At 42.4% G+C, this 20,733-nt stretch overlaps 1 protein-coding gene across 8 annotated transcripts in view; it reads right to left on the reverse strand.

Annotated features, from left to right (window-relative positions):
* Positions 1-20,733, reverse strand: part of LOC126235855 (probable glutamate--tRNA ligase, mitochondrial) — a 353,293-nt gene that overhangs the window by 282,401 nt on the left and 50,159 nt on the right. For 3 of the 8 annotated variants that reach the window (XM_049944732.1, XM_049944730.1, XM_049944727.1), the window contains exon 7: positions 12,936-13,108. The exons of the other annotated variants lie outside the window; for them this stretch is intronic. In XM_049944732.1, the coding sequence (XP_049800689.1) occupies positions 12,936-13,108 (173 nt within the window). The remainder of the gene's footprint in view (positions 1-12,935; positions 13,109-20,733) is intronic. 8 annotated transcript variants of the gene reach the window in all.

Below are 20,733 nucleotides of genomic sequence, written 5' to 3' on the forward strand. Positions count from 1 at the left end.
CTGGGAGATGAAGAAGCTTGCACAGGATAGAGTAGCATGGAGAGCTGCATCAAACCAGTCTCTGGATTGAAGACCACAACAACAACACCAATTGTGCAGGTGTTATTTACAATGCAGTATACTATCCAAAAATCCTTCCATTAATGCAACTCTTCCACTTGCCTTCCCTACTACAGATTTCTCTTTACAGTAATTCATCCATGATCGAAGCAGTCTATGTATGACACGTCGCCAAGATCTGGTAGGTTGCGTTACAGTGTAACATTTTTGTTGTAAATACGAGGGTAGTCAATTATTAGCCGCAAAGTAGTTACAAAATTTTATTGTAATCAAATAGGAAACTTCCAAGAACATCATTTTTCGACATAGTCTCCTTGTGTTTCAATGCACTGAAGTCCTCTTACAGGACGGTTCTCGGCTTAGCTGTGAGCCAGGAATGCACCACTTCTCACTTCTTCATCTGAGGCAAATTAATGTCTGTTTGAGTGGACCAAACAAGTGATAGTCAGAAGGCGCAAGGTCGGGACTATATGGAGGATGATCCAGTACTTCAAATTTGAGTTTCTGGATCGTTTCATCAGTGTGGGTGGCAGTATGCAGACGGGCAGTGTCGTGCAACAGCACAACCTTTGACAGCAACCCTCGGTGTTTGCTTCTAATTGCAGGCTTTAGCCTGGCAGTAAGCATCTCACTGTAACGTACACTGTTTATTGTTGTACCCCTTTCCCCATAATGTTCCAGTATGGGACCTTGTGCATCCCAAAAAACCGTAAGCATCAGTTTTCCTGCAGATGGTTGGGTCTTTAACTTTTTCTTGCATGGTGAATTTGGATGTTTCCATTCCATACTCTGCCGTTTACTCTCCGGCTCGTAATCATGGATTCATGTTTCGTCATCCGTAATGATCCTAAGATGTTGTCCCCTTCATTACCATAGTGATCCAAATGTTTTTAGCAGATGTCCAAGCGCATTTGTATATGCAACTGTGCGAGTTGTTTTGGGACCCATCTTGCACAAACTTTATGAAACCCAAGTCTGATGTGGATGATTTCGTAGGCAGAACCGTGACTAATTTGCAGACGATGTGCCACTTTGTCAATAGTTAATTGTCTGTCTAAGAGAATCATTTCACGTGAATGTTCAACGATTTCTTCATTTGTGGATGTAAACAGTCGACTGGTTCCTTCATCGTGCCTAACACTTGTGCGACCATTTCAAAATTTTTCAATCCCTTTGTAGACACTCTGTCATGGCAAAACACTGTTCCCACACTGTACCGAAAGTTTTCGATGAATTTCGGCCCGATACGCCTTCCGACCACAAAAAATGGATCACTGAACGTCATTCTTCTTTGGTGCAAATAGACAGCGGAGCAGCCGTGATTAACAGCACAGCAGCGATAACAAAACTAAACCAACAGCTTAAAAACTGCAAAGATATAACAACAAATAAACAAAGCATGCATCATCAATGTAAAACGACAGTACTACCACATAAACAAAAATATAACTAAATTGCAGACAATAACTGACTTACCCTCGTAGTTGTTTTAACAGCAATCCATAGCTTAAAATGTGCCAAGATGAGTGTATTCAAATTTTTAAGCACAACACAAAGATAGCAGAACCCAGTATGTTGTCCTCAACAGCAAATATTCACAAGAGGCAAGAGTGTCTTCAGGAGTGCTTCAGGGGTCTTCAGGAGTGCTTCAGGGAAGTGTGGTAAGACCACTCTTATCATCATTCTATATAGATAAATATGACAGTTAGGATGAGCAGCAATCTGTGGACGTTTGCTGATGATGCTGTAGTGTATGGGACAATATCATCATAGAACGATTGTAGGAGGATACAGGATGACAGGCAAAATTTCCAGTTGGGCTGATGAATGGAAGCTTGCATTATATGTAAAAAAACTGTAAGTTAACAGAGATGAGTAGGAAAAAATATTCCATAATGTCTGAATAAGCATTAGTAGTATATTTGACACAGTACTATTAGGATGTGTGACTGCTGTGTATGGACACAGGAGGAGCTGGCCACTGTTCGCGAACAGCTGAGTGTGTTGATGGCCGCGGCTTCAGGCTGCTGCCTCGGAGTGTAGCGGCAGTGGGGTTGGGGGGTAGGGTGGGGGGGGGGGGGGATCTGGTGCGTCGCATGGTACACCCCAGGTGTTACATGCTTCACCCACTGTCCCTGCTGTCGAGACATCTTCGCGGGTACCGGGCACGGTTGGACCACCCTCTCCCCAAGGGGAGTGGCGGGTTCAGCGGCGTTCGCGGCGCACGAGGCGGAGGGTAAATGTGGAGGCTGGCCGAGTGGCATCGTCCGCTCTGCCTGTGAGTGGACATGTGGCTGCTCCTTCAGCAAGGTCCGAGCAGGCACATGGGGGGAGGGGTTTATTAGTTATTGGGAGTTTCAACGTTAGGCGGGTGATGGAGCCCCTTAGGGAAATAGCAGAAAGGTTGGGGAAGAAGGCCAGTGTTCACTCTGTCTGCTTGCCGGGGGGGTCTCATCTGAGATGTGGAGGAGGCCCTGCTGGCGGCGATAGAGAGCACTGGGTGCACCCGACTGCAAATTGTTGCTCATGTCGGCACCAATGACTCCTGCCATCTGGGTTCAGAGGTCATCCTCAGTTCGTACAGGCGGTTGGCGGAATTGGTGAAGGTGGAAAGCCTCACTCGCGGGGTGGAATCAGAGCTAACTATTTGTAGTATCGTTCCCAGAACCGATCGCGGTCCTCTGGTTTGGAGCCGAGTGAAAGGCTTAAACCAGAGGCTCAGACGATTCTGCGGAGATCTGGGGTGCAAATTTCTCGACCTCCGCTATCGGGCGGAGAAATGTAGGGTCCCCCTGAATAGGACAGGCGTGCACTATACACCGGAAGCGGCTACAAGGGTAGCGGAGTACATGTGGAGTGCACATGGGGGTTTTTTAGGTTAAAGAATTCCCTCCCTAGGCCCGACAAGACGCCTCCTGAGACGCGCCAAGGTAGGAGTAGGCAAAATGCAACAGGGAATAACAATATTAATGTGCAAATAGTAAACTGCAGGAGCATCTATAGAAAGGTCCCAGAACTGCTCTCATTAATAAACGATCACAACGCCCATATAGTACTAGGAACAGAAAGTTGTGTGAAACCAGACGTAAACAGTAATGAAATCCTAAACTCAGATTGGAATGTATACCGCAGAGACAGGCTGGCAGTGAAGGGGGAGGCGTGTTTATAGCGATAAGAAGTGCAATAGTATCGAAGGAAATTGACGGAGATCCGAAATGTGAAATGATTTGGGTGAAGGTCACGGTTAAAGCAGGCTCAGACATGGTAATTGGATGTCTCTATAGGCCCCCCGGCTCAGCAGCTGTTGTGGCTGAGCACCTGGAGGATAATTTGGAAAATATTTTGAGTAGATTTCCCCACCATGTTATAGTTCTGGGTGGAGATTTTAATTTGCCGGATATAGACTGGGAGACTCAAACGTTCATAACGGGTGGCAGGAACAAAGAATCCAGTGAAATTTTTTTTAAGTGCTTTATCTGAAAACTACCTTGAGCAGTTAAACAGAGAACCGACTCTTGGCGATAACATATTAGACCTTCTGGTGACAAACAGACCCGAACTATTTGGAACAGTTAACGCTGAACAGGGAATCAGCGATCATAAAGCGGTTACGGCATCGATGATTTCAGCCGTAAATAGAAATATTAAAAAAGGTAGGAAGATTTTTCTGTTTAGCAAAAGTGACAAATAGCAGATTACAGAGTACCTGACGGCTCAACACAAAAGTTTTGTTTCAAGTACAGATAGTGTTCAGGATCAGTGGACAAAGTTCAAAACCATCATACAATATGCGTTAGATGAGTATATGCCAAGCAGGATCGTAAGAGATGGAAAAGAGCCACCGTGGTACAACAACCGAATTAGAAAACTGCTGCGGAAGCAAAGGGGACTTCACAGCAAACATAAACATAGCCAAAGCCTTGCAGACAAACAAAAATTATGCGAAGCGAAATGTAGTGTGAGGAGGGCTATGCGAGAGGCGTTCAATGAATTCGAAAGTAAAGTTCTATGTACTGACTTGGCAGAAAATCCTAAGAAATTTTGGTCTTATGTCAAAGCAGTAGGTGGATCAAAACAAAATGTCCAGACACTCTGTGATCAAAATGGTACTGAAACAGAGGATGACAGACTAAAGGCCGAAATACTAAATGTCTTTTTCCAAAGCTGTTTCACAGAGGAAGACTGCACTGTAGTTCCTTCTCTAGATTGTCGTACAGATGACAAAATGGTAGATATTGAAATAGACAACAGAGGGATAGAGAAACAATTAAAATTGCTCAAAAGAGGAAAGGCCGCTGAACCTGATGGGATACCAGTTCGATTTTACACAGAGTACGCGAAGAAACTTGCCCCCCTTCTTGCAGCGGTGTACCGTAGGTCTCTAGAAGAGCGTAGCGTTCCAAAGGATTGGAAAAGGGCACAGGTCATCCCCATTTTCAAGAAGGGACGTCGAACAGATGTGCAGAACCTATATCTCTAACGTCGATCAGTTGTAGAATTTTGGAACACGTATTATGTTCGAGTATAATGACTTTTCTGGAGACTAGAAATCTATTCTGTAGGAATCAGCATGGGTTTCGAAAAAGACGGTCGTGTGAAACCCAGCTCACGCTATTCCTCCACGAGACTCAGAGGGCCATAAACACGGGTTCACAGGTAGATGCCGTGTTTCTTGACTTCCGCAAGGCGTTCGATACAGTTCCCCCCAGTCGTTTAATGAACAAAGTAAGAGCATATGGACTATCAGACCAATTGTGTGATTGGATTGAAGAGTTCCTAGATAACAGAACGCAGCATGTCATTCTCAATGGAGAGAAGTCTTCCGAAGTGAGAGTGATTTCAGGTGTGCCGCAGGGGAGTGTCATAGGACCGTTGCTATTCACAATATACATAAATGACCTTGTGGATGACATCAGAAGTTCACTGAGGCTTTTTGCAGATGATGCTGTGGTGTATCGAGAGGTTGTAACAATGGAAAATTGTACTGAAATACAGGAGGATCTGCAGCGAATTGACACATGGTGCAGGGAATGGCATTTGAATCTCAATGTAGACAAGTGTAATGTGCTGCGAGTACATAGAAAGGTAGATCCCTTATCATTTAGCTGCAAACTAGCAGGTCAGCAACTGGAAGCAGTTAATTCCATAAATTATCTGGGAGTATGCATTAGGAGTGATTTAAAATGGAATGATCATGTAAAGTTGATCGTCGGTAAAGCAGATGCCAGACTGAGATTCATTGGAAGAATCCTAAGGAAATGCAATCCGAAAACAAAGGAAGTAGGTTACAGTACGCTTGTTCGCCCACTACTTGAATACTGCTCAGCGGTGTGGGATCCGTACCAGATAGGGTTGATAGAAGAGATAGAGAAGATCCAACGGAGAGCAGCGCACTTCGTTACAGGATCATTTAGTAATCGCGAAAGCGTTATGGAGATGATAGATAAACTCCAGTGGAAGACTCTGCAGGAGAGACGCTCAGTAGCTCGGTACGGGCTTTTGTTAAAGTTTCGAGAACATACCTTCACCGAAGAGTCAAGCAGTATATTGCTCCCTCCTACGTGTATCTCGCGAAGAGACCATGAGGATAAAATCAGAGAGATTAGAGCCCACACAGAAGCATACCGACAATCCTTCTTTCCACGAACAATACGAGACTGGAATAGAAGGGAGAACCGATAGAGGTACTCAGGGTACCCTCCGCCACACACCGTCAGGTGGCTTGCGGAGTATGGATGTAGATGTAGATGTAGATACTTGACACAGTACTAGTAGTATACTTGACACAGCCACATCAATCAAATATCTAGGTGTAATGATGTAAAGTGATATGAAATGGAATGAGCATGTAAGGATGGTAGCAGAGAAGGCCAATGGTTTATTGGGAGCATATAGAGCACTAGTGGAACCCATTCTTGAGTAGTGCTCAACTCTTTAGGGTCCCCAACAGGAAGACATTGAAATAATTCAGAGGCAGGCTGCTAGATTTGTTACCAGCAGGTTTGAACAACTCGTGAGTATTACAGGGATGCTTCTTGAACTCAAATGGGAAGCTTAGGAGAAAAGAAAACTCTCTTTTTGTAGAAAACTATTGAGAAAATTTAGAGACCCAGCATTTCAAGCTGACTGCAGAATGATTCTACTGCAGCCAACATACATTTCGTGTAAGGACCATGAAGATAAGATATGAGAAATTAGATATTTTGCAGTAAGTTGCTATGGAACCAAACTGCTGAGGTCATCAGTCCCTAGGCTTACAAACTACTTAACCTAACATAAACTAACTTACGCTAAGGACGACACACACACCCATGCCCGAGGGAGGACTTGAAACTCTGATAGGGGGAGCCACGCGAAACGTGGCAAGGCACCCAAGACCGCGTGGCTACCCCATGCAGTGAGAAATTAGGGCTTGTATGGAGACGTACAGACAGTTATTTTTGTCTTGTTCTATTTATGAGTGGAACATGAAAGGAAATACCAGTAGTGGTACAAAGCACCCTCCAACATGCATTATACAGTGGCTTGTGGACTATCTATGTAGATGCAGATGAAATAATGAGGAGTGCCTCACTCAAACCAAGAAGAAACACACAACTGGTGGAGCCAATGGGGAGGTAAATTTAAAATTTCAAGCTTTTGAATTTTTTAACACTTTAAATTTTGTCAAATAAAAATATTATTAATAACATATTTATGTACAGAATTAATATGCTTGACCTTTGTATCAACATAAGCCATGTTAGGAATTATTTGCTAAAGAAAATGGCAGTATGTAGAAACAACCAACCCAAAAGCTTCACAGTGAAGTATAGTGATGTAATGAATACTGAAGAACAATTTTTTATCAATCCCTGGCGAGTTTTGGGAGAAAATAGACAGCAGTTAATTAGAAAAATGAAAACATTTATTCTCTACTGCATCAGCTGTGTTCAATATTTTTATATCTTTCCAAACACCCGTTCAAAAATAATTAGCTGATGATGTGCAGTCGGCAGGTACGGTACCTGCTGGAGTCGATCTGTTGAATACAGTGCAGAAAAGACACAGTGAAGTGAGTGATATCTGATCACACAATGCACGCTTTGATGGCCAGTATTGGTGTCCTTGATTTTTGTTTTGCGATCTCAGGCAGCAGTCTGATAATGTCACAAACCGACCTTTGCGTGGATATGTGTAACTACTTTGGCTTGCTGAGCTTGTTTAAGTTTGAATATGTTGTCTGATTCTTTACAGCTTCTGATTAAGTCTTCAGCATTGGAAGACGAAATGTTTGATAAAGAAATATGCCTTTGACCACAGCCAAAAGCCTATGAAAGTAGAATCAGTAAACTGACTTTCAATAGCATCCCAGCACTGTGACCATCAAAGTTCCATTACATTACTTTTGACTGCTTTTCTCATTATATAACTCTGCCATGTTAAATGTAAAATTACTGTTGGAACACTCATAACTAATCTTCTGGTACAATTCTGAATGTTTCCCTTTACTTCTGAGAGGTTGAGTGTTACTTTTCAGCATCAATATCTGGTTTGATGTACTCAGTGGTCGAATTGCTCTAAGTGGTAGAAACTGTGTTGTCAAATGGTGAAATGATTCCAAAATTATGAGAACATCTTTCATATCATATATAACCTTGAACAGTAAATTATACTACCCCTTGTAATACCCAACAGATCTGGCATGGAAGGGAGTGGAGGCAGGAGACCCACATACATATTCTGGTGAGAATAGAGTGATATATCAGTAGCTAAGACAGTGGCTTGTGGCAGTAGCTGAGACAGAGCCACCCCTCACAGACGGTAACATAAAAAGTGTTTCCCAAGCTGTCTTCCACTGTGCCCCTTGTCCTCAGCTGTGGGCAGTGTTTTGTGCACTGTCTTTAAGATAGAGTAAGGATGGCCTGTGAGAATTTAATGATACCCGATAGCCGTGGAACAGTACACATTTCCACTTTGTGAACAACTTCATAGTTATGACTGTGGGAGTGATATGGTATAGTAACAATCACAATATCACAATGAGAGGAAGTCTGATTGCCAAATTATTCTCATGATATCAGGGGAAAGATTTTTATTTGAATCGTAAAATCAACTAAGGTCATGAGAGTTACAAGAAGCATTGTCATGACAGTATGATTTTGTAGAGTACACTCATGGCATATAAAAGACACCATGAAAAAGTTAAAAGAGTAGCTGCAATATAACACAGTTGACCCGTATCACAGGCTGTGAATTTTGAACAGGTGCTCGATCACGTTGAAAGATCCAATTGCCATCCCCGAATTGCTCTTCAACAGTGGGAAGCAAGTAGGTGCTTAAAACATCTATGTAGGCTGTGCTGTGATAGTGCCACGCAAAACAACAAGGGGTGCAAGTCCCCTCCATGAAAAACACAGTCACACTGTAACACCACTGCCTCTGAATGTTACAGTTGCCACTACATACACTGGCAGATGACAATCACCGGGCATTCGCCATACCCACATCCTGCCATTGGATCGCCACATTGTGTACTGTGATTTGTCACTCCACACAACCTTTTTCCACTGTTCAATTGTTCAATGTTTATGCTCCTTACATCAGGCGATGTGTTGTTTGGCATTTACCGGTGTGATTTGTGGATTATGAGCAGCTGCTCAACCATGAAATCCAAGTTTTCTCACCTCCCGTCTAACTGGCCATAGTGGAATTCCTGCATGATGGTCTGGATAGATGTCTGTCTATTACACATTACGACCATCTTCAACTGTCAGCGGTCTCTGTCAGTCAACAGACGAGGTCGGCTTGTACGCTTTTGTGCTGTACATGTCCCTTCATGTTTCCACTTCACTATCACATCAGAAACAGTGGACCTAGGGATGTTAGGAGTGTGGAAATCTCACGTACAGATGTATGACACACATGACACCTAATCACCTGACTGTGTTCGAAGTCCATGAGTTCTGTGGAGTGCATGATGCTCCTCTCTCACGATGTCTAATGACTATTGGTGTCGCTGATATGGAGCACCTGGCAGTAGATAGCAGCATAATGCACCTAATATGAAAAACGTATGTTTGGGGGAAAGGGGGGGGGGGGGGTGTCCACACACTTTTGATCACATAGTGTATGTAAATGGTATTTTTATGATGGCACATTTGACATCCAGCTGGTACCTACAAACCACACTGCTGGGGTAGCAAACTGCAGGCTTTCCCTCACTACTAGCACCCCAGTTCCAACATCCACTATACAGTTCATTCACCTTGATCTCTACACACAATTATGTCAATGTTACTTTAATAAAACAAAAGGTCTAGATGTTTTCTGACAGTTAATACCATGTGACATAGAAATGGTCTATTTTAGCTGCTTGGTATCACTGATGTTATACTGACTTTTTACACTTTGTACTAAATGGAATTGTATTCCATTTAGTTGGTGTACAACAGCAACAACAAACTAAATGGAATATAATCAATCATGTACATGTCCTCCCCATGAACCATGGACCTTGCCGTTGGTGGGTAGGCTTGCGTGCCTCAGCAATACAGATGGCCGTACCGTAGGTGCAACCACAACGAAGGGGTATCTGTTGAGAGGCCAGACAAACGTGTGGTTCCTGAAGAGGGGCAGCAGCCTTTTCAGTAGTTGCAGGGGCAACAGTCTGGATGATTGACTGATCTGGCCTTGTAACAATAACCAAAACGACATTGCTGTGCTGGTACTGCGAACGGCTGAAAGCAGCTGTAATTTTTCCCGAGGGCATGCAGCTTCACTGTATGGTTAAATGATGACGGCGTCCTCTTGGGTAAAATATTCCGGAGGTAAAATAGTCCCCCATTCGGATCTCCGGGCGGGGACTACTCAGGAGGATGTCGTTATCAGGAGAAAGAAACCTGGCGTTCTACGGATCGGAGTGTGGAATGTCAGATCCCTTAATCGGGCAGGTAGGTTAGAAAATTTAAAAAGGGAAATGGATAGGTTAAAGTTAGACATAGTGGGAATTAGTCAAGTTCGGTGGCAGGAGGAACAAGACTTTTGGTCAGGTGAATACAGGGTTATAAATACAAAATCAAATAGAGGTAATGGAGGAGTAGGTTTAATAACGAATAAAAAAATAGGCATGCGGGTAAGCTACTACAAACAGCTTAGTGAACGCATTATTGTGGCCAAGATAGACACGAAGCCCACGCCTACTACAGTAGTACAAGTTTATATGCCAACTAGCTCTGCAGATGATGAAGAAATTGATGAAATGTATGATGAGATAAAAGAAATTATTCAGATAGCGAAGGGAGACGAAAATTTAATAGTCATGGATGACTGGAATTCGAGTGTAGGAAAAGGGAGAGAAGGAAACATAGTAGGTGAATATGGATTGGGGCTAAGAAATGAAAGAGGAAGCCGTCTGGTAGAATTTTGCACAGAGCATAACTTAATCATAGCTAACACTTGGTTCAAGAATCATAAAAGAAGGTTGTATACATGGAAGAATCTCGGAGATACTAAAAGGTATCAGATAGATTATATAATGGTAAGACAGAGATTTAGGAACCAGGTTTTAAATTGTAAGACATTTCCAGGCGCAGATGTGGACTCTGACCACAATCTACTGGTTATGAACTGCAGATTAAAATTGAAGAAACTGCAAAAAGGTGGGAATTTAAGGAAATGGGACCTGGATAAACTGAAAGAACCAGAGGTTGTACAGAGTTTCAGGGAGAGCATAAGGGAACAATTGACAGGAATGGGGGAAAGAAATAAAGTAGAAGAAGAATGGGTAGCCTTGAGGAATGAAATAGTGAAGGCAGCAGTGGATCAAGTAGGTAAAAAGACGAGGGCTAGTAGAAATCCTTGGTAACAGAAGAAATATTGAATTTAATTGATGAAAGGAGAAAATATAAAAATGCAGTAAATGAAGCAGGCAAAAAGGAATACAAACGTCTCAAAAATGAGATCGACAGGAAGTGCAAAATAGCTAAGCAGGGGTGGCTACAGGACAAATGTAAGGATGTAGAGGCTTGTCTCACTAGGGGTATGATAGATACTGCCTGCAGGAAAATTAAAGAGACTTTTGGAGAAAAGAGAACCACTTGTATGAATATCAAGAGCTCAGATGGAAACCCAGTTCTAAGCAAAGAAGGGAAAGCAGAAAGATGGAAGGAGTATATAGAGGGTCTATACAAGGGCGATGTACTTGAGGACAATATTATAAAAATGGAAGAGAATGTAGATGAAGATGAAATGGGAGATACGATACTGCATGAAGAGTTTGACGGAGCACTGAAAGACCTGTGTCGAAACAAGGCCCCGGGAGTAGACAACATTCCATTAGAACTACTGATAGCCTTGGGAGAGCCAGTCCTGACAAAAGTCAACCATCTGGTGAGCAAGATGTATGAGACAGGCGAAATACCCTCAGACTTCAAGAAGAATATAATAATTCCAATCCCAAAGAAAGCAGGTGTTGACAGATGTGAAAATTACCAAACAATCAGTTTAATAAGTCACAGCTGCAAAATACTAACACGAATTCTTTACAGACAAATGGAAAAACTGGTGGAAGCCAACGTCGGGGAAGATCAGTTTGGATTCCGTAGAAATATTGGAACACGTGAGGCAATACTGACCTTACGATTTATCTTAGAAGGAAGATTAAGGAAAGGCATACCTACTTTTCTAGCATTTGTAGACTTAGAGAAAGCTTTTGACAATGTTGACTGGAATACTCTCTTTCAAATTCTAAAGGTGGCAGGGGTAAAATACAGGGAGCGAAAGGCTATTTACAATTTCTACAGAAACCAGATGGCAGTTATAAGAGTCGAGGGACATGAAAGGGAAGCAGTGGTTGGGAAGGGAGTGAGACAGGGTTGTAGCCTCTCCCCAATGTTATTCAATCTGTATATTGAGCAAGCAGTAAAGGAAACAAAAGAAAAATTCGGAGTAGGTATTAAAATCCATGGAGAAGAAATAAAAACTTTGAGGTTCGCCGATGACATTGTAATACTGTCAGAGACAACAAAGGACTTGGAAGAGCAGTTGAACGGAATGGACAGTGTCTTGAAAGGAGGATATATGATGAACATCAACAAAAGCAAAACGAGGATAATGGAATGCAGTCGCATTAAGTCGAGTGATGCTGAGGGAATTAGATTAGGAAATGAGACGCTTAAAGTAGTAAAGGAGTTTTGCTATTTGGGGAGCAAAATAACTGATGATGGTCGAAGTAGAGAAGATATAAAATGTAGACTGGCAATGGCAAGGAAAGCGTTCTGAAGAAGAGAAATCTGTTAACATCGAGTATAGATTTAAGTGTCAGGAAGTCGTTTCTGAAAGTATTTGTATGGAGTGTAGCCATGTATGGAAGTGAAACATGGACGATAAATAGTTCAGACAGGATGAGAATAGAAGGTTTCGAAATGTGGTGCTATAGAAAAATGCTGAAGATTAGATGCGTACATCACATAACTAATGATGAGGTATTGAATAGAATTGGGGAGAAGAGGAATTTGTGGCACAACTTGACGAGAAGAAGGGACCAGTTGGTAGGACATGTTCTGAGGTATCAAGGGATCACAAATTTAGCATTGGAGGGCAGCGTGGAGGGTAAAATTCGTAGAGGGAGACCAAGAGATGAATACACTAAGCAGATTCAGAAGGATGTAGGTTGCAGTAGGTACTGGGAGATGAAGAAACTTGCACAGGATAGGGTAGCATGGAGATCTGCATCAAACGAGTCTCAGGACTGAAGACCACAACAACAACAATGTACATGTACGGAAACTGACAAACTGTATATGAATGTTTTACTTTATAATAATTAGCTACACTCCTTCTCAGCAGCAGTTATCAGAGCCACAACCCTAATTGATTTTTACAAACTGGAATACCTTGACTCAATACTTCGGTTGTTGAACTTTGAAGACTGGAAGAAGATGGTAGTGTCCACAGGAATGCCATGTCACTACCAGTCAGATCAGTAATACTATGAATACGGTTCTGACTCCACAACAGTACTGCTTTAATGTGGCTATCATCCAGCTGTAAGACCGTGTTTTCTAACCTGTGGAAAGAGCACATTATATCAATAGATGTAACTACCGAATGCCTTGGGAAAAATGGAAAATGTTGCAATAATTGAATAATGAACTAATATCATCAGCACTACATCATCTAGCAATGAAATGTGACTGCACTGATTACTTGTTTTCACTGAGCTTCATACACACACACACACACACACACACACACACACACAAACACACACACACACAATCAAATGCACAGATTTAAGGATATTAAATAGCTGTTTATGAACCTTTGGATCTAGTAGATGGACAGATGAAGGTGAGAGCAGAGGAAAGGATTTGAACAACTGGGAGTAGTAATACTTCACAGATTGAAATTAAATTCACATCCTGTGAATATGCTGTGTTATACATAGACCCACTAAGTGAGTCAACAGGTAATGTACCCTCTGCAGGACAAAAATTGGGTGCAATGCACGTTACTTATCAGTAACTACCCTTTTCCTCACAGCTTCACCCGTATTTTCTTTTTGACACATATATTAAACACATCTTCTCTCCTCCTCTATGTCCACCTCTTCCTCTCTCTCTGCCTGTCTCTCCACATCTGCCTCCCAACTCTATCTGGCTCTCCCCTCATCCCCACATTCTCTCTTCACATGTTCCTCCCCTCTGTTGCCCATTTCCTCCGCCCCCTCTCTCATCTCAACTTCCTTGCCCTCTCTCTTTCTATCTCCGCCTTCTCCTCTTTGTTAAGCACCTGCCTATTACCATCTACACATTCCACCAGCCTCATGTATCTCCCCCCTCCTCGCTTCTTTCTGTATGTTTCCTCCTCTCTCTTGTGCTGTTCATGCCCTCCTCTGTCCATCTCAACCTGCCTCCTGTCATGCTCACTGGCACATGTAGCCCCTGCAACACAGTTCAATAAAGCAAGCTGATACTAATCCCACAACACAGCTCTGATGTACAGCAGGCTACACATCATGGGCCTGAAAATCATTTATTTGCCCCTGACGTACAGGATGCCATGCAAAGCAGGCCGATATTACCCCAACACTACATGCCTTTCATGCAAGGTACCCTACATGTCGGGGCCTAGAGAACTGTTTCTAGCAAGCTGAATTGGCAGGCTGATGTTCCCACACAACATGCCTGTCATGCAGGGCAACCTATATGGCAGGGGCATGGAGAAACATGTTTTTGCCTGTATCTCCACTCCATGTTGAGTAGCAGAAAGGGTCAACAAAAAGCCTGCAATGCAAGTAAGCTTTCTGTATAAAAGGCCTTCTTCTGAATTAGACAAAACACACACACACACACACACACACACACACACACACAAACACACTCTTAACTCATACACAAATGACAATTGTTTCTGGATGCATTGATGGAATAAAAGGTGGCATTGTGTTCGGGTGGAAACAGGACAGGAAAGGGGATGAGGGGGAGGGGGGGGGGGGGGTGAACGTTGAGGTCAGGAAGGTTACAAGAACGTAGGATATATTGCAGAGGAAGTTCCCATCTGCACAACACAGAAATGCTGATGTTGGTAGAAAGGACACAGATGGCAGAGGCTGTGAAGCAGTCATTGGAATGAAGAATGTTGTGCTGGACAGCATGCACAACAACTGACTGGTCCAGCTGTTTCTTGGCCACAGTTTGTCAGTGGCCATTCAGGTGGGCAGACAGCTTGTTGGTTGTCATGCCCACATAAAACACTGCACAGTGGTTGCAGCTTAGCTTATAGATCACATGACTGGTTTCACAAGTAGCCTTGCTTTTGGTGGCATAGGTGACACTTACGAGCGGACTGGAGCAGGTGGTCATGGGAGGAAGTATGGGACAGGTCATGCATGCAGGTCAATTACAGGAATATAAGCCATGTTGCAAAGAGTTGTGAGCAGGGGCCGAGTAGGAATGGACAAGAATATAGAGTGGGTTCAGTAGGTGGTGGAATACCACTGTGGAAGAGGTGGGAAGGATAGTGGATAGGACATTTACCACTTCAGGGCATGACAAAAGGTAGTCGAAATCCTGGCAGAGAATGTGATTCAGTTGCTCCATCTTGAGTGGTACTGAGTAACAAGGGGTTCCTCTGTGGCATGACAAGCAGTCACTCAAAATGCACTAAGAGTCTCACTGACGCCTTCAGAGACCGTAATTACCCTCTCAACCTTATACATAAACAGATCTCCTGTGCATTATCTTTCCAGTCACCCACCTCCACCCACAGTCCCATTGTCTGCCCACAGAGCAGTTCCCTCGTGACTAAATACCACCCAGGACTGGAGCAACTTAATCACCTTTTCCGACAGGGTTTCAACTACCTCTCATCACATCCTGAAATGAAGACTGTTCTATCCTCTATCCGTCCCACTCCTCCTATTGTGGTATTCTGCCTCCCACCAAATATACACAATATCCTCTTCCATCCCCTCTCAACCCTTGCTCCCAACTCCTTGCCTTCCCTTTATATCCCTTTAATAGATCTAGAAGCAACCACCTACTCCAGTCAGCTTACAAGTGTCACCTATCCCATCAAAGACAAGGCTACCTGTGAAACCAGTCATGTGACCTACACACTTAGCTGCAACCACTATGCTGCATTCTACATGGGCATGACAACCAATTAGCTGTCTGTCTGTAGGAATGACCACTGACAAACTGTGGCCCAGAAACAGCTGGACCACCCAGTTGCTGAGCATGCTACCCAACACAAAGTTCTTCACTTCAATGACTGTGTCACAGACTGTGGCATCTGAATCCTTCTTACCAACACCAGCTTTTTTGAATTGCACAGGAGAGTACTCTACCTGCAATATATCCTATGTTGCCGTACACCACCTGGACTCAACCTTCTTTAATCACTGTCCTTCACCCACCTATCCCCTTCCCTGGTCCCACTTCTGCACTACATAGCCTTCTATTCCACCAATGTACCCACAGTCTTTTTATTTCAGTCCTTATCTGCCCCGCACTTCCTCTATCCAATCTTCCAATTGCACCTAGCTCTATAGCTCTATCCTCTCCCCACATCATCCCTGTATGCTCTGCTGAAAAGCACTTTACTGTCCCCCACCTCTATCCTGTTATCCTTCCCCCTCCCCACCCCAGCCTCCTCCTTACCCCCACCATTCAGGTTACTTCTCCCATCATTCTCTGCTGATTGCATGGCCTCAGCAACCAGACAGTGGTCATGTGTGTGTGTGTGTGTGTGTGTGTGTGTGTGTGTGTGTGTGTGTGTGTGCGCGCGCGCGCGCACACGCGTTGTCTAATCCATAAGAAGGCCATTTGGTAGAAAGCTTGTTTAACAGTCTTTGTGTTGTGCCTGTCTGTGCCTGAACATGTACACCATATGGTGAGTAGCAGTTTATCCTTTTTATAATATTGTCATTATTCCAACCTAAATTTTCCATACATAAAGGTTGAAATTAATGCTATGTTATCACACCCTCTGAGTGCAACAGATAATCTGCCCTCTGCAGGATGAATACTGGATGTTATGAATTCCATTCCAATACTGTATACTTTATTTTCCATTCAAGCAGATATTTCTGTCATGCTGAGGCTCTTGGGAGGCAAACCTTCTGTATACTACTGAGCACAGTGAAATCTTACTGTCACACATTCGGCAGCTATCATCTGAGAAAGTAAGTCTCTGATTTTTATACGCTTTGGCAATATATTGATATTTTTGCTGTTGTTAAAATATAAACCTTCAAAAATGAAACTTTCTAGTATTTATTATCTTGAATATGGACTGAACAGTATTCTGTGGCTGGCACTGAACTGCAATCATTGCTGTTAAATGTGAATGCTATCTCAATATCTGTTAAAGGATCAATAAATTTAATTTAATATTTCAAGAAAAGAATAAAGTTTTATATTTTAAGATTTTACTAAACAAAAGTATAAAAGTCAGATGAACAAGATGATTATCCATTACAAAGCTACCATGGTTTAACATCTTTTCCACTGCAAGCTCATAAAAATGCAAACGATTTGTTAAAACTAAATTGGAATACACAGATTAACTATACCACCAATGCTCTTTGGTGAAGATAGTCTTTAAATGCAAAGGAGCTGAAGTTTGGTGCCTGAAGATCTTATATACCTAAATCTCAGTATGAAACAAGACACTTTGATGAACATTTTGATACAGTGTGGGAGATCTTAACACTGATTCAAAAGAAGACATGAGGAAGGGAGGGAGGGAGACGTGCAGATTACGCTATGCTTGCTTCATGTATATCTCTGCAACTTGACTGAAAACAATGGTAACAGTAGTGGGAATAAAAATGTGGAGTATGACTGTTGCTAGACACAGCTAAAATACAGCATATGTTATCAGCATCTCTTACCCCATCAAAGTGAGGGCAACACGCAAAAGCAGCCAAATGATCTAAAAACATACCTGCAACCTCTGAGCCACATTCTATGTGGGCATGACTACTAATAACCTGTTTGTCCGCATGAGTGGTCACCACCAAACTGTTATCAAGAAACAGCTGGACATGCTTGCTAGGCATGCTGACCAACAAATTATGCTTCACAGCCTGTGCCATCTCTACTCTTCCCACCATCAGCAGCTTTTTTGAACTGTGCAGGTGGGAGCTTTCCCTGCAACATGTCCTCCATTGCTGTAACCCCCTGGTCTCAATCTTTGCTAATCCATCCTTCAGCTGCCTATTGCCATCCCTGCTACCTCTTCTTTACCACCTAAGGCTTCCTGCCAATGCACAGTCTCTCCCCTTCTCTACTTTTTTTCTCTCTTCCTGTTTCGTCCCCCATCCCCCCTCCGGCCAATTGTGCTGCCGTATCTAGCCGCTCTATACTGTCTTTATGTCCTTACACACTACCACAGGTGGCACTAGCATCTTCCCCAACCCCTACCATATCCCCCCCCTCCCCTCCCCAAGTCTCTCCTGTATTATAGCTACCTATCACAGGTAAATTGCTGATAACCCCAGATGCAATTGCTGTTGGGTCTTAGCACTCGGAGACAACAGTGGCCATGTACACGTAAGTTTTGTGTGTGTGTGTGTGTGTGTGTGTGTGTGTGTGTGTGTGTGTGTGTGTGTGTGTGTGTACACGTGCACATGAATTTTCCACTTCTAGCTACAAGTGCGCATGATTTTTCCACTTCTAGCAAAGAACATAGTCCGAAAGGTGAACATTTCTACTTGTCGTGGACTTCCTCTTTATTTCATTCAAACTTTGCAAAGGTTCTCCCACAGTGCTGTGGTACTAGCACCTCAAAAAGCATAAAATGATGTGCAATTATGCCTTGCTGCTGAGAATAAACAACAGTGACAGAAACAACAACAGCAACAACAACAACAAAACTGAGACTGCGGTTGAGCCAAACTCCCCACGCACAATTCTTTCAGAAAGGAAAAGAGAGAACTTCACAACAATTTGAAGCATTGAGTTGATTGATGAGATATGCTGGGATGGCACAATTGATAGGTCATTGCCCATACAGGCAAGAATCCAAGTTTGGGTTGCAATTTGATGTAGAATTTTCACTTGTCACATACAACCAATATGATATGTAGGGGAGACAGAAGCAACACCCCCACACCAGATAATACTGAAATCTTCATTTTCCCAGTAGAATAGCACATTAGACAGTAGGAGACAGCGCTACTGCATAACTGACAGTGCTAGAAATAGGGTGCAGAAGTGTCAAATTCTATCAATTACAGTCTTGTTGTGGTGTTAAAACTTGATTTTTATTTCACTTTGAAGTTACTTTTTGTTTATGCTTAAAGTGAGGTAGACATTTTAACACTCTTTTAAATGTATTGACTATAATATCTGTAGATAGTGTGTTTCCTAGTGCATCTTTTAGCATGAGTTTTTAACTTTTCTAGCATTAAAATGGCCATTAAAATCTGGTATCCCTCATGTTGTCTGAATGGGGTAACACTGACAGACAAGTATGGGGCAATGCCCATGGGATGTCAACAATTCCCCATGCTCTAAATTCAAGGAAAAAGGGTGTTTATGCTTGAGTAATGCATTATATCAAATATCAGATGGTGAAGACGTGGAAAAGAAAATAAGACACAGCTAAATGGACTGTAGAAAACCTAAAAGAAGCAAAAGCATTAAGTTTAATGAAGTCAGTGAGTTCACTGAAATCATATTGAACAAGCTGAGCATACCAATAATTACACTTTAGGATCGAGTAAAATCAAATTCAGGTAAGAAACCTTCCTCAAGATGATTTGTTTTTACTCCTGAAGAGGAACAAGAATTAGTCAACCATGCAACCACATTGGTACAGTTAATCTACAGCATTACCCTGGTTGAGTTGTGACTAACTGCATATGACTTGGCCAAAAATTTAGGCTTTGGGCACAATTTCAATAAACTACCAACATTGTTGGAAAAGACTGTTTTTTTTTTTTTTTTTGTTGTAATAAGAGAATTCCTAAGATAAGCTTAAGAAAACCATCAGCAACAAGTATCAATAGAGTTCTAGGTTTCAATATAACTGAAGCTGATTTTTTTTTCCCAACTTAGGCATTGTTTTTGAAAAATACCTTTTTCATTCAGTAAGGATTCACAACATGAATGAAACTTCAAAAAATGTTTATGTAGCTCCAAGGACATTCAGCATTTTACGATTTTTCTGTTACCGCTATGTGAATAGCATTCCTGGATCATACAAGGTACAATAAATTTTTCCATGGACACGACAGATCCCAATACAAAACTAAAAGTCTCTTAAATGCACCAGTATTCCCCCAATCTCTCCTACTTCACAGAGAGTAAGAGAATTCATGCTCATATGTGATATACATTTAAACGTAGGTTACTATGTCGATTAGGGGGGCCATAAGAGAAGTTCACATAACAGAAAAGATTGTTAAGAACTGCATTATGTAGTACACAGCTGTATCAGTATATTTTATTAGAGATGATAACTGTTATTCCAATTACATAAATGCATAGCTGAGATCTGTTTTGGATCCGATGAAGGTCTTATCGTAGACTGAAATCAATCGTCTCTAATATAATACAGGGCGAGTCAAAATTATGTGAACAGTCTTAATCTTGTTTCATTTTCTATTCCCAGTTGTTAGTATCCATGGCTGACAGACTCATTCTGGAGCAGAGAAGAGTGGTTGAAAGCTAAACGGAAGTTGTCCAGTCAGTGACAGAACTGCTTTGAAGGTTTGCAGAATAATTTCCTGATAGATGGCTACCATTTTGTTTAACGATTTATTGCATTTACCAGAAGTCTGTAGGAACTGGATCTGTAGCAGACAATTGTAACAGAAATGCAGCATGATCTAGACCTAGCAGAAGAGAAGTACGCATTGCTATAGTGCAGAAGGCCAAACTACAGAGTCCAGCAACATTGACGAGACGCTACTGTCTGGAATCAGGGATTCCATAGAGGACAATGAACTGAATTCTATCAAAGGACCTTGGCATGCGGCCATATCACCTACGAATTGTTCAAGGTATGACAGCTCAGCAGAGACAGGAATGCATAGAATGTGGTGAGATTCTAGCAGAAATGTCACAGATGCAACTGGGCATTGTTAGGTAAATGATTTTCAGTGAAGAAGCTCCTTTCATACCAGCGGTCATGTTAATCATCATAACACAATTTTCTGGGGTACTGGAAATCCACGTA

Source organism: Schistocerca nitens, chromosome 2 (genome assembly GCF_023898315.1).
Source record: "Schistocerca nitens isolate TAMUIC-IGC-003100 chromosome 2, iqSchNite1.1, whole genome shotgun sequence".
Classification (NCBI taxonomy): Eukaryota; Metazoa; Arthropoda; class Insecta; order Orthoptera; family Acrididae; genus Schistocerca; species Schistocerca nitens.